This window comes from Silurus meridionalis, chromosome 7, assembly GCF_014805685.1.
Source record: "Silurus meridionalis isolate SWU-2019-XX chromosome 7, ASM1480568v1, whole genome shotgun sequence".
NCBI lineage: Eukaryota > Metazoa > Chordata > Actinopteri > Siluriformes > Siluridae > Silurus > Silurus meridionalis.
In genome coordinates, this window is record NC_060890.1 from 10678914 (window position 1) to 10692714 (window position 13801).

At 36.2% G+C, this 13801-nt stretch overlaps 1 protein-coding gene across 1 annotated transcript; it reads right to left on the reverse strand.

Moving 5' to 3' along the window:
• Positions 1–1452: 1452 nt before the first annotated feature.
• On the reverse strand, positions 1453–11729 carry ccz1 (CCZ1 homolog, vacuolar protein trafficking and biogenesis associated). Its single transcript, XM_046854819.1, is given in 18 exon segments — positions 1453–1986; positions 1988–2009; positions 2140–2267; positions 2385–2543; positions 3365–3482; positions 3611–3644; positions 3947–4058; positions 5357–5418; positions 5535–5616; positions 6475–6650; positions 8260–8343; positions 8425–8472; positions 8658–8738; positions 8894–8987; positions 9195–9292; positions 10017–10113; positions 10215–10289; positions 11558–11729. Coding segments are annotated over 17 exon segments (1440 nt in total). The 5' UTR covers positions 10229–10289; positions 11558–11729; the 3' UTR covers positions 1453–1955.
• Between the last annotated feature and the right edge of the window lie 2072 nt (positions 11730–13801).

The window sequence follows — 13801 nt, forward strand, 5'->3', positions numbered from 1 at the left end:
ACTTGCTATGGCAGCATGACTAAAAGGGAGAACCAGAGACTTACAGACATGAGGGATTTCTGGGATAACAGACGACCCACCACACCACCATCAACAAACCTGAGTGAACATGTGAGAGTGAGGGGACGACAGCATACAAATGTCTCAGTTCACCAAACACTCTATATCCATGATCCCTACAGATCAGCTCATTTACCTAAAAAAAATCTACTGATAAAAGACTTGACTAAATAAATGTTTTTAGCTTTGACTTGAACACTGATTGGAAGGCTGTTCCATAACTGTGGGGTTTATAAGAGAAAGATCTACCCCCTGCTGTAGTCTTCATTATTTGAGGTACCAACAAATAGCCTGCACCTTTTGATCTAAGTGGGTGTGGAGGATCCTATTGGTACAGAAGTTCACTCGGATACTGCGGCGTGAGACCGTTAAGTGCTTTATGCGTCATTAGTAGTATTTTTTATAATCAATGCAATATTTAATTGGGAGCCGGTGTAGACTGATTAAAACAGGGGTGATGTGGTCATATTTTCTAGATCTAGGAGGACCCTTGCTGCTGCATTCTGAACTAACTGAAGCTTATTTATGCACTTATTCATACACCCAGACAGTAAAGCATTACACTAGTCTAATCTAGATGTAACAAAAGCATGAACTAATTTTTCTGCATCCTGTAACGACATCATATTTTTAATTTTAGCAATATTTATAAGGTGAAAGAAGGCGGTCCTGGTAATTATTCTTCACATGAGCCTTAAAGTAAAGACTAGGGTCAATAATCACACCAAGGTCTTTGACTGCTGTACACACTGCGACAGAAACATCATCCAGAGATGCTACGTAATTGGAAAGTTTACTTCTAGTGCATGTGGTCCTAGTAAAACTACTTCCGTCTTATCCAAGTTGATATATAAAGAGAAAAGCAGTGGGCATAAAACAGATTTTTGGGGAACACCAAACTGAGATTTCGGATTGATTTTTCATGTGTAAATGTGAACGTAGTACTTTTGCAAGATTATACCTTTTATAAACATTAAAAGTGAGCTTTTAAAAAAATGTACATGAGCATTATATAAAAATTTTTCTTTTCAAAAATATCTGTGAATTTCTTTTTTTCATTTTAAAACAATACATTGTCTGCTATATCTAGATATTGTAAATTATAGAAATGAAATGTTCATTGCTTTGTGTTTTTGCATAAAAAATTATTCCATCTATATGACCAAGTTATGCACAACCGACAAGGTATTCTAGGAATAAATATTAGCTACATTAATTAATGACACTTGTGCAAACCCTGTGTATATGCACTAATTAAATAATTATTTATTTAACATTTTATATAGTTTAAAAAACTATAAATCTCCATCTAACCCAAATTGTTATAAACGATGTACTTGAAAGTAATCAGACATTTAATAAATCACGAGTTAAACACATGTAGCACGCGACTGGAGTGAATTAAAATTTAATGTCAATTGAAAAAGTGGAAAAAAATTTAACAAACTATAATGAAGATGACATAACAACATAAACAACAGATTAAACGACATAAATACAGCCAGATTCGGTTAATGAACAGTTTTAATTACTCTGTGACTAGTTCTGTCAAAGGAAGCAAAAAAACAAAAGGAATGAAACTAAAGAGCTGACATGTCAATATTATATATACAGTAAAATTTTGATTTAAATTGTCTAATTAATTACAATAATGCAATCTTTTTTTTGTAAAGCTTAAATAAAAATCTTTTAAAAATTGCATAATATGAAAATTTATTTTTACAATGCAATTATTGCATTACACTGATGCTGTCATTAAAACATGAACAGCTGACAGTTTGTAGTGTGGCTCTCTCTCTCTCTCTCTCTCTCTCTCTCTCTCTCTCTCTCTCTCTCTCTCTCTCTCTCTCTCTCTCTCTCTCTATATATATATATATATATATATAAAATTGTCCTCAATCTAAGAAGAAAATGTTATTGAACTGCTGCACAAAGCCTCTTCACCTCGTCTGTAAAGCAAAATAGAAAAACATTTATGAGTTTCAAACAGTCTGTCAGACAAATAACAGCACATTTTTAACTTGTGATCATGAACAACTATTCATTCAAAACAGACTTGGTTGGTGCACATAGACATACCATTCACTTCAATTAAATTGGCATTCTTCTGGTTGAGAATGACATACAGCTCTCTCTGATCTGATTTCTTTCCCACCACCCAGTAGTCAGTCATTGCTTTTACTATGATTTCCTCATCCGCATCAACCCTTAGAGACATATAGGAGGAAAAAAGTTCATTCTGACAAATTGTCTGATGAATAAAATAAATAATTAGCAACTGATTTATTAGGTTAATCCAGGCATAGCTCTAAAATGGTAGCTACCGTGCAAAATCGCTGTTGATGTCTCCAAGGATCTTAATGAGGTCAGGATGGACAGAGGTAAGAGACACACTGGCTGTTTTGCGCATGTGGATAGTGCTTTTCTCAGCCAAGTTCATGTGGTTGAAGTAGATGAACTTGAACTGGGGCTCCTTTTCTGGCCTAATTCATACAAACACAAAAAACACACGCTTTGTAAACTGACATTAAAATATATAATATATAATATATATATAATATATATATAATAGCAGTTAGAGGTACCCTTGCCAGTCGTTCATATGAACTTATATTTAGTAGTATGTTCTTGTGACACGAAAGAAAAATCTGATATTTAACAAATGCCCAGTAACCAGTGTTAAATGAATATTATTTAAATAGATTCATGAATCATAGAAAAAGATTTGAGCTGGCTCTTGGACAGATAACATTATACTTTCACTTAAATCACATGGGAGTATGCAGTTACAGGATACTGATCAACAATGATCAGCAATAAGGATGGTGTGATGTGGTTGAATTTCTTATAAGCAAATGTGCTTTTTATTAAAATTTTTATTAAATCACAGCATTTTTGACAGTTAATTACATTTTGAATTCCATAGTAAAATTAATATATTTTATAAGCATATAGTTACATAAAATGGCATGGAACATTCTTAAAAAATTACATACATTATAGCAGCTATAAACATTCCCTCACTTTCATAAATTCAAGGAACTTCACTGTAGCACTAAGATGTATTTGCTTTAATAATTTATCTTTATTAAACTTAGATTACATGAAGTGCTCACGATAATGTATTAGAATGACCTATGATTTGCCTCGACACCGGCACTACTGTCCAGGCTTTCCTGTTATGGAAAATTTATTAGCTCTATAATGCTCTGGGGTATAAATGGCATCAACAGTTTAGATTTGTTTTTGCACACAAAAAGAGAAAAAGCACTTTTTAGATTTGGATTTTTAGATTAATACTGACCCCGATATCCTCTTGTTGATGTTGTATTGTTCACAAATATCAGAGGCTAGCAGCGTGAGCTGAGGGCCGACCAGCGCATCCAGCTGCTCGCAAAACTCTCTCGTCAGTTCCACTGATGCTGGGAAAAATAGTTATCATATAAGACATATTAAGCTACTTTAACACTTGGCTGAAAGGCAACATTTACATCATCTAACAGAACTTCAAGGCTTCATTCCAAAAGAAAATAAACCCCAAAAAACTCACCATTTATCATGAAGCACACAGCAGCACTCATAGCCTGCAAGGGAGACATTGATAGATATATGATTATAAGTTTCATATCCATTGTATATGTTTTAGTTACAATGTCTTGCAACTTATGTGAAAGCAGTACATTACTTGTCATAATTTAATATTCTATGATCTATAAGTCATGCTCCTCAGTGACTTTTATTATGGGTCCTTACCTTTTTCATGCACTATTGCAGTTTAAATGGGATTTATTCAAAACAGTTTTTCTTGATTGACTGCCACCTAACAAAATGAAAAAAAAAAAAATATATATATATATATATATATATATATGTCTGACATTCTCACCTTGTAAACTATCAAATGGAGCTCCTCATAACTGTCTTCTGTGTTCACAAATATTTTTGGAAACCTGAATTTTGTTTCTGGATCTTTTAAGTTGGCTGGTCCAGTTAAAAATCTATAATTGTAAAGGACAAATACAAAAAAACAAAAACAAATGAAAATTATACAAAATATTGAATAAGACAAAAATAAATAAATATCCATTTTACAGAGTTTAAGAGAAAATAAACAAAGTTTTAGTAAAAATAACTATTTTCAAATCTGTCAATCACCCTTAGTCTATAAGTCCTTCTTTCATTCAGGTAAAGCACACCAACAGTAAATCTGATGATAGCTTAAAGACAAATAAGGCTAAAGAAATCACTTATTAAAGAACTGACTTCATGGAACTTAAGTTTTATATTCAAGTGACTTGAGATCCTGATAATCAGACACTCAAATAATTATTCAAACAGTTGGAAATTAAAATGATCACCATCAGTAAGTCACAACTTTGTTATAGATTTAGTCTTTAATGCTCAAACTATAGCTAATTGCTTTTATATTACCTGCAAAGCCACAACCCCAAGAAACCAAAACACAACAATCTGGAACACCTGAACATTCAGGGAAGCTTTTTGCATTAACAGGCAACATGACTGAAACACAGCTATCCATGGGCGACGTCATTCTCCTGGATTTTTCCCAAAATCGATGTTTTACTGACAGTTAATAAACCCAACTACACTGGTAACGGATTAAAAATGTTTAATACTACCATATAAACCAGAGTATATACAATTATACTTACAAACATGGATTAACAGAAAAAAAGTATACAATCAAAAATATATCAGATTACTTTAAAGATGCTCTGTGAAAATCTAGACAACATTCAGTTGAATTGAATTTTGGTACAAGTACAATACTGAACCACTGAAACTTGACACTACAGCCTGAGGTCACATTAAGTCTATGTGCAGCCGTGTAGAGGAAATGATCAGCTGATTACTAGTGTCCAGTGACTGTCCATGTGGCCTTTGATTAAGAGCCCTGGCATGGTTCTCTGCCCTGATCACATAAACAAAATGCCGATGTAGACATTCCTGCTGCAGGAGTCTCAGTGTCTAATTTAATCAGCCTTGATGACGAGAGCCAACACTAATCTGCAGAGCTAACACCACCGGCAATAAGACGCAACACACACACCGCACTGGTACACTCGCTGACCTATAATACACCACCGAGTAAAGACCAGGGGTCTACACTGGGCCACCAAAGCATTTCAATTTTCTTTGAGCTACACGATCAGAGACGAGCTGTGTAAACTGAGCCACGTACCCTGGCCACCTGAATCTAACACAAACAGAAGATTAGAATTGTGGCGCAAGTCACAAGCAGATACTTGAGGAGATTCATGAGTGCTGTACTTACCTGCCATAGTGCAACAGATTCCCTGTCACCTCTGGTCTCAGAGGCGAGTCCCTGCCTGCGAGCTGCCACAACACACACACACAGCAAATTAATTTGAGTTCTACAAAGAATCCTATTCTTTTCCATTCATATTCACCACGCATATGAATTCTGCACTAAATAGTGAAAATGACCACACCTCAGGTTCGGTGTGCCTCGGAAACAGTGATGTCGTTAAGTATTTGTAAAGAATGCGCATGTCATCCTGCTCTAGTCCACTCCTGCAAAATAAAATCAAAAACCCCAGCGTGACCATGTGTCTCTGAAAATATATGAGTATGCTTTAATAAATTTTAAGGCTTGCTAGAATAGAAATATGTTTTATTTGCCAGGTATTTCACACAATTACCCTGTGTATCAGGACTTCGAAAGATTTAATATCAACCCTCACTCTGATATTACAGGCAAAGTTCATGGAAGGAATGATCCTTTTCGGTGTATACGAATGCATTACATTAAAGTTTCTGTACCTGACATTGTGTATTTCATCCGTTAACATTAACAAACCATGCATTAAATAAAGCATAAATTACATTAACACAGTAACAAAAGTTAACTGCATTACTTGATCTTTGTATGTAATTAAACACACTTGCATGAATAAATACACAAAATGCAGCATGATTACTAAACATTGAAAATTAACTCTGATCTCCAGTAGTTTACAGCTACAAACATTTACATGAAGTTTATGTTGGCTATGTTGGTTTTGGAGGAATCTTTTGATCAATATTAGAACAAAATGTTAACAAAGGTTAAAGTATCTTTTTCAGTTTTATCATATTTAATGAGCAATATGTGCAATATTATGCAGTAACTTTTTTTATATGCATTCATCTGAAAGACACTTTAATCCAAAGTGGCTGAGGCTGAAAACAATCTAAGCACAGAGCAGTTAAAGGTGCTGACGATTACAGAAGTGTAGCAAAATGCAAGTTTCCATTAAATTGATCAGAAAGCAGAGCTATAAGAAGAACCGACAGATCTAAAGATAAATTTGAGTCAGTGCTGGTGCACAGGAGTGCTACTAACTCGATCAGCAAATTATAAATTAGAACACGAGCAGTGCTGAGCTTTACCATATGAGCTGGTCGTTATAGAGGAAGGCCGTGTATTTGACCAAACTTAAGCTTTCTTCCACTCTGTTGACGAAAGACTGGATCTTCAGGTAGGTCATTTTGTCAAGGGGGAAGAAGCTGAGTCCTCCAAACACATCCAGGAGGTCACATGACTGGAGATGCAGCGTCTGTATGTACTATAGCAAAGCACACCATGCATAAGAACTTAAACATATAGAAGACAAGGAAACCCTTCATGCTATTGTTTTTTCAGGCTCTCCTTCAACTAAAGTATAATTAACTTGTGTTACTCCAATAGACTTGTAGCAAATCTAGTTATCATCAAATAAATAAAAAAGGAGCTACATTTCAATCATGTCTCCAGGTTGCGCAATCACCACGCTCACGACATAGTGATGTATTCAATTAAAATGGTGCAAACGAACACTAAATCTAAAACCAGCAAATAACAGCAGCAGTAAATGATCACATTTTTAGTCACTGTTGTGGTTTTCAGTGAATGCTTATGCATTTGTACATCAATGCAGATCTTTTCCTTTAAAATCAAGCCTGTTAGCTTGTTGCATTTTTTTTCATTCTCTTTTTATAGCATTTGTCTTCTAAAAAAAGTCATCTTAGCTTTTTTCAAACGTGATTTACTGCAGTTTTACTAGTTAAAATGTTTGTTTTCAATGTCTGTATATTTCATTTATGCATCCATCATTTATTAAAATTCTTCGTTTGGCTGCTCCCGCTAGGGGTCGCCACAGCGGATCATCCGTCTCCACACTACTCTGTCCTCTGCATCTGCAAACCAACTACCGGTACTGTACCTGCATGTCTTCCTTCACTACATCCACTATTAAATCTAAACCAATTATAAAACACAATTAAATGTTTATATTTTAATTACATTTATTTTATATTCTAGACACTTATATCTTCACAATTGACATTTCATTTTGTCAAAACAATGTTGTATTATATTCTACATTGATTTTTTTTAAGCATGGTTGTCAAATTGCCATCTGCATGCATCAGTAAAAACAATACAAATGTTGATTTACACAAATTGGTTCACCTTGCACACTCAAAAGCTGTTTGTTTTTTTTTTTTTTACAGAAAGAAACAACCCAGCATGAGTGAATTTGTTTAAGAGAAATCCCTAATGCACTCCTCATCAAGCAGCCACTATAAAAGCTTTATAAAACATAAATTTTTTTATGATCACACAACAGCTGCCATTTAAACTGCATTTTACAATTCAGGCTCAGTGGAATGGATCGTTTCTGTTTAAAGAAAGAACTGATGCCAGGGAATCGTCCTAACTCAAGCTGATGTCATGTAATCTGACAACTATATAATAAGATGCTGAGCTGGTTTTGTACAGCAGTCAATGCCTTTTCACCCAGGGACCACATTACAGCTTCACAGAGGGCACTATGCCAAGGCTCGGGTTTGGACAGAGGTGATGAGAAGGGTTTCCCCTGACCGCAGCTAAATTATTCAGACAGGTGAGTAAGCATGTGTCCTTCAGTGAGATTTGCAAAGCTGAGCTTCTTGCAAGCTGGAGACATAATTCATGATAATGAAAACTAAAGACAGCTGGGAGGTTACAGTCATATTACATTTGGAAGGACTACATTTAATTTTTAATTGTTACTGATACGTAATTTGGGTCTGTCTGGTATCCATGATCTCATACTCTAATTGCTACCATTAGAAATACATGTACACTACTCACATTAAACTTGTTCGGTGTTTTAGCTGATGAAGATAGCTTTCCTTATCAATTGTTTATCTTACCCTGTAGAAGAACTTTTCAAGCTTTTGGATAAGTAGCTCCACTCCTCCTGCTTCAAATGTCCTGATGAAAGTGCCATTGAAAAGCTGAAAACAAGAAAACATTTAAACATAAATGTATGCATTTCACAAATCAGTGGGTTCAGCAAAATAGAAATTGCAGTTTACCTTATACATGCTGTAGCACTGCTGTAATACTGCACCATATACAGAGTCCTAGAATGCAGAACATATTAAAAAAAAGACAGAATTTTTGACTTCCTACCAATAAAATTATATGCATCTGAAAAGTACAGGTTATGTGTCACTGTCTTAAAAATGAAATGTGTGAATTATTGTAATAATCCAAATTTATATAAAAAAAACCCTGAAGAAACAAAAACAATAAAAACCACACAAACCAGAATTTCATCTTCCTGGTATTCTATAGTAGGAGGTTTTCCATCTTTGTTGGGTTTTTCTATCATGGGGTTCCGTACGACCTGAAAGAAAAATACCATAGAGAAAATAAAACACAAAAAAGGGATGCATTGAGCTCCAATTAATATGGTTTGCTATTATTATAACTAAATTATAATAACACCACATTACAGTACACTGAAACATTGGCAATATAAAAAGCCTTGAACGTATATACCATGACCATCCAGAAACTCTCCTCAGGCTCATGGAAGAATTGTCGGTTTTTCTGAGTGTGCAATGATTTTGCTGGCTTTGTGGGGCAGAAGGTCCTGCAAATGTCAAAGGATCAGTGAAATATAGCAGCTATCCTGAATGATTACACAAATCAACTAAGTTTACACTAACAATTACAATACTTATATGTAAAACACTGTAAACATTATGGCTTTTAGATTGACCTAGTTTTAAATAAATGTACGAATATACTCATTATAAAAGTTTCTCATATGGTGGAGCATTTGATCATAAACACATACCTAGTAAACTGAACAATGGCCTCACAGAGTCCAACATTGCGAATCTTTTCATTTTTCTCTACTTCACAGGGATGATAAAATAAGATCTTTTTCTCTTCCTGTGAAACAGAACACAGTGGAAATGTTGAAAAAATATCAGCTAAGCATCATAGAAAGAGCATATTTAACAATATAAAAATAATGGCTCCTTAAAATACACATGCAGAAAAGCAAGCATCCATGAAACCCAGCTCTGCTGCATTCAAATCCTTTATATAGCAATGCAACATAAAAAGTGCAAGAGTGGCCAATTACTGACCAGATTCTTAGTACAGCTGAGTTTTCAGCTAAATGAGCATAAGAAACCTGGTATCAATGCAATCATACAAGTCAGATTTTTGCTACTAAGTTCCCATAAAGCCTCATCTCTACAACTGCACATTTCTGGGTCTCTAGTCTTTAAGTTTATCTTTGTATAAAATTGAATTGAAAATAGTCCTTGTTATTGGGAATAAGTTTAAATGCTATGTCATCTGCAATATAACAAGGGGGGTGATGAAAGATTTTTATCCGCAGGTTGTTTAATTAAAAACTGACTTGATTGGTTAATATAATGTCATCTAAAAATAAAAAACAAAAAAGTTAACTACCGATTGGAGTTTTTTTTTTACTTCCTGAAAAGTTTTAAGTTACAGCTAATCCAGTCTAACTGCATTGTCCAATCCTATTCATCCAGCAACACAAATAAAAAAAAATAAATAAATAATAAAAAAAAAAAAATAGACAAATGATTTGGAAATATCAACATGGGTAAATAAAAAGGACTAGATTGCTGAAACTCACCTCTCCTTCACGTGGTCCAAACTTGGGGTTATAGATGAAAAAACTAAGCAGTGATGGGGTATACTGTTTTTCCTGTATTCCAGAAGCCATTCTTGGACTGACATGACATAAAAGAATTGGAAAGAAAAATGCTGTAAGGGATACAAGATAAACTTTGAATACACAATACAAAACTGTTGGATTTTACTGTCATTTCACCTGATCATCAGCATTTAAATGTGTCTGCAGTTCGTTCGTCCTCCCTTGAAGCAGCCTGATGGGCATGCCTTTAATCTGCAGAACCACAAGTGGCAAAAGGAATATTAAATACAATAGCTCATGTGTTAATAACCATAAACATAACTATATCAATATCAATATATTTTGTTTTTAAAAAAGTATTCAAACACAAGATCCCTGGATGAAGAAATGAAGACATTCCATTCTTCAAGCATTCCATGAAGGTTAGGAGAAGGCAATAGAAAACATAGGAATAAGAACTAAACAGTTTAGACACAGGACGATAAGCATCACACCACCTATGCACTATCCTGACAAAAGATTCCCTCAAAACTCTACGCAAAATCTGCAACATTTCGGGCGGAGAAAGCCTCGGCATGACCGAGGGTCGCGTGGGGACATGGCTAGAAAGAAACCGATTCTGAAGAAGAGGAACACAGCAGCTGTGTGAAATCAGTAAAATGTGGAGAGGACAAAAATCACAAAAGCTAAAAAAGTGCAGAAGTGGTTAAATACAAAAAGCTAAATATTCTATCAACATCTAAAGAAATTAACCTTAAGCAGTATTACAAATGGGTACAAATCTCTCCTGAACAGTGTGTAAAGCTGGTAAGAGCAGCAAAAGGTGGTTCTAACAAGTACTAGAAGGGGTAGACTACATATTTAAGCTCCATTTTGTTTTCATTTTTTTTATGGTTTCCCTTTTTTTTTATAATCTAACCAATATTATTACAATACAATTGTAAAATCTTTTAAGGAGCTGAATCATTTGCAAGACACTGTGTGCAGGTAAAGTGAAGGAAAGTGAAGCTGACCAAAACTTCCGCAATGTCCCTCGTGCCGTGCAAGTCAGTGAACACAGAAGAGAAATGAAAGCAAAGGAATTTCGATGCACTTCTTGAATTTGCAGACTGTTGGTGGAAACGATCCAACCACTGTCTCTGACACTAATCAAGCTGCCACTGGGCACGCTGTCAAAGTACCCAGCTGTTTAAAAGGCTAGCCTGGTGTTCCGGTGCTCAAATCATTAACACACAAACACAAACACAAACACACACACACACACACACACACACTCACACTCACACACACACACACACTCACACTCACACGGGGATTGAATAGACATGTCCTCTGCAAGAAGTACGACCCTACCATTCTCATAAATAAAATAAAAACACCACAAACAAACAGAGCAGAATTAGTTGAAAAAAACAGAAAACATTAGCACTGTTGCTTGCTATGTGTTATCTTGCTAGCAACAGGACATAAACCACTGTAACACGGTTTCACGTTTCACTACGAGTATATGAGGCGCTTACCAAATACATGCGTGTCTTTTACAGCATTGCGACAGAGAAGACAATATTACTATCGTATAAAAAAAAATGATAAATTAACGAGAGACCAGGGATCAGTGAATGAGCTCACAGACACTCCTCCAAAGACAAGATCTGTATGAGGAAACCTCTGACGCGCTCGAACATACTTCCGGGTTTGACTGCATACCGTGTGGAAACGCTCGGGTAAATCAAATGCGAAGAAAATACAGTTCCGAGTTATCCTCCCTAATGATGACTCAAAACGAGTTTCTGCAAAGTGAATTATCTGTTGTTACTTTAAGTAATTATTGTTCATTATTGAATGGTTGTGTTTTACGTCAATGTAATGGACAGATGTCAGCATACTCTTGCCATATTTGTGTACAAAAATAGGAGATAAAGACTATAGCATGTCTTAATATGAATACTTCTACTTCATTTGTTACTATGAGTACACCTACTAGTAATAATAATAATAATAATAATAATAATAATAATAATAATAATAATAATAATACTTACTAGTTACTGTTTGTATGTGGAATTGCATTGTGTGTAATTTTGTCAGCAATAAACCCAGCCATTAGGGTTGCACAAGCCAGTCAAGTCAAGTTAATTTTTATAGCACTTTTCACAACATTGTCTCAAAGCAGCTTTGATTTTTTTATTTATTTTTTTTTGCCAGTGCACTCTTAGTGCTGTTCCCAAGCCCGGATCAATGGGGAGGGTTGCGTTAGGAAGAGCATTGAGGGTAAAACGTGCTAAATGAAATTTGCGGATCAGGACTCAGAACTTCATAGCGGATCGGTCAAGGCCCGGGTTACCAACGACCGCCACAGGTGGAAATTGTGCTACTGTTGGCCAAAGGAGGAGAAGGAGAGGAGAAAGATGTCTATATTTTGCTAAAAGGATGGAAATCGCAGTGGTGAATTCTTATTTTAAGAAGAAGGAGGATCATAGGGTGATGTATAAGAGTGGAAGAAGGTACTCACAGGTGGACTAGGTTCTATGTAGGAGATGCAACCTGAAGGAGATTGGAGACTGTAAGGTGTCGGCAGGGGACAGTGTAGCTAGACAGCATCGGATGGTGGTCTGTAGGATGGTTTTAAAGGTGAAGAAGAAGAGGAGGATTGTGAGGACTGAAATAAGAATAAGATGGTGGAAACTAAAGGAGAAAGACTGTAGTATGAGACTCAGGGAAGAGGTCGGACAGGGGCTCGGTGGTGGTGAAGAGGTGCTGGATGATTGGGCAACTTCTGCAGAAGTGATAAGGGAGACAGCTAGAAAGGCACTTGGTGTGACATCTGGAAATAGAAAGGAAGACAAAGATGAACTGGAATCGACAGAGATGAGAGAAGTAGGCAGGAGTACAAGGAGATGCGGCAGCAGGAGAAGAGGGATGCAGCGAAAGCCAAGGAAAAGGCATATGAGGAGCTGTATTAGAAGTTGGACACTAAGGAAGGAGAAAAGGATTTATACCGATTGGCCAGGCAGAGAGACCGAGCTGGGAAGGATGTGCTGCAAGTTAGAGCAATAAAGGATGGAGATGGAAATGTGTTGACTAGTAAGGAGAGTGTGTTGAGAAGATGGAGGGAGTATTTCAAGCAGCTGATATACATGGAAAATGAGAAAGAGAGAAGGTTGGATGGTGTGGAGATGGTGAAGCAGGAAGTGGATAGAATTAATAAGGAGGAAGTGACAGCAGCAATTAAGAGGATGAAGAGTGGAAAGTTGGTTGGACCAGATGACATACCGGTAGAAGCATGGAGATGATTAAGAGAGATGGCAGAGTTTTTAACTAGTGTGCTGGTACCGATCTTTAAGAATAAGGAAGATGTGCAGACCTGCAGTAACTACAGTGGAATTAAGTTGATCAGTCACACCATGAAGATATGGGAAAGAGTAGTTGAAGCCAGGCTGAGAGAAGAGGTGACCATCTGTGAGCAAAAGTATAGTTTCATGCCGAGAAAGAGCAGGAGGGAGGAGTTGTGGTATTGTATGAGGAAGTCAGGTGTGTCAAAGAAGTATGTGAGGGTGGTGCAGGACATGTATGAGGACAGTGTGACAGCAGTGAAGTGTGCAGTAGGAACAACAGACAGATTCAAGGTGGATGTTGGATTGCATCAAGGATCGGCCCTTTCCTGTTTGTATTGGTGATGGACAGGTTGACGAACGAGGTCAGACAGGAGTCTCCCTGTACTATGATGTTTGCGGATGATCTTGTGATTTGTGGTGAGAGTAGGG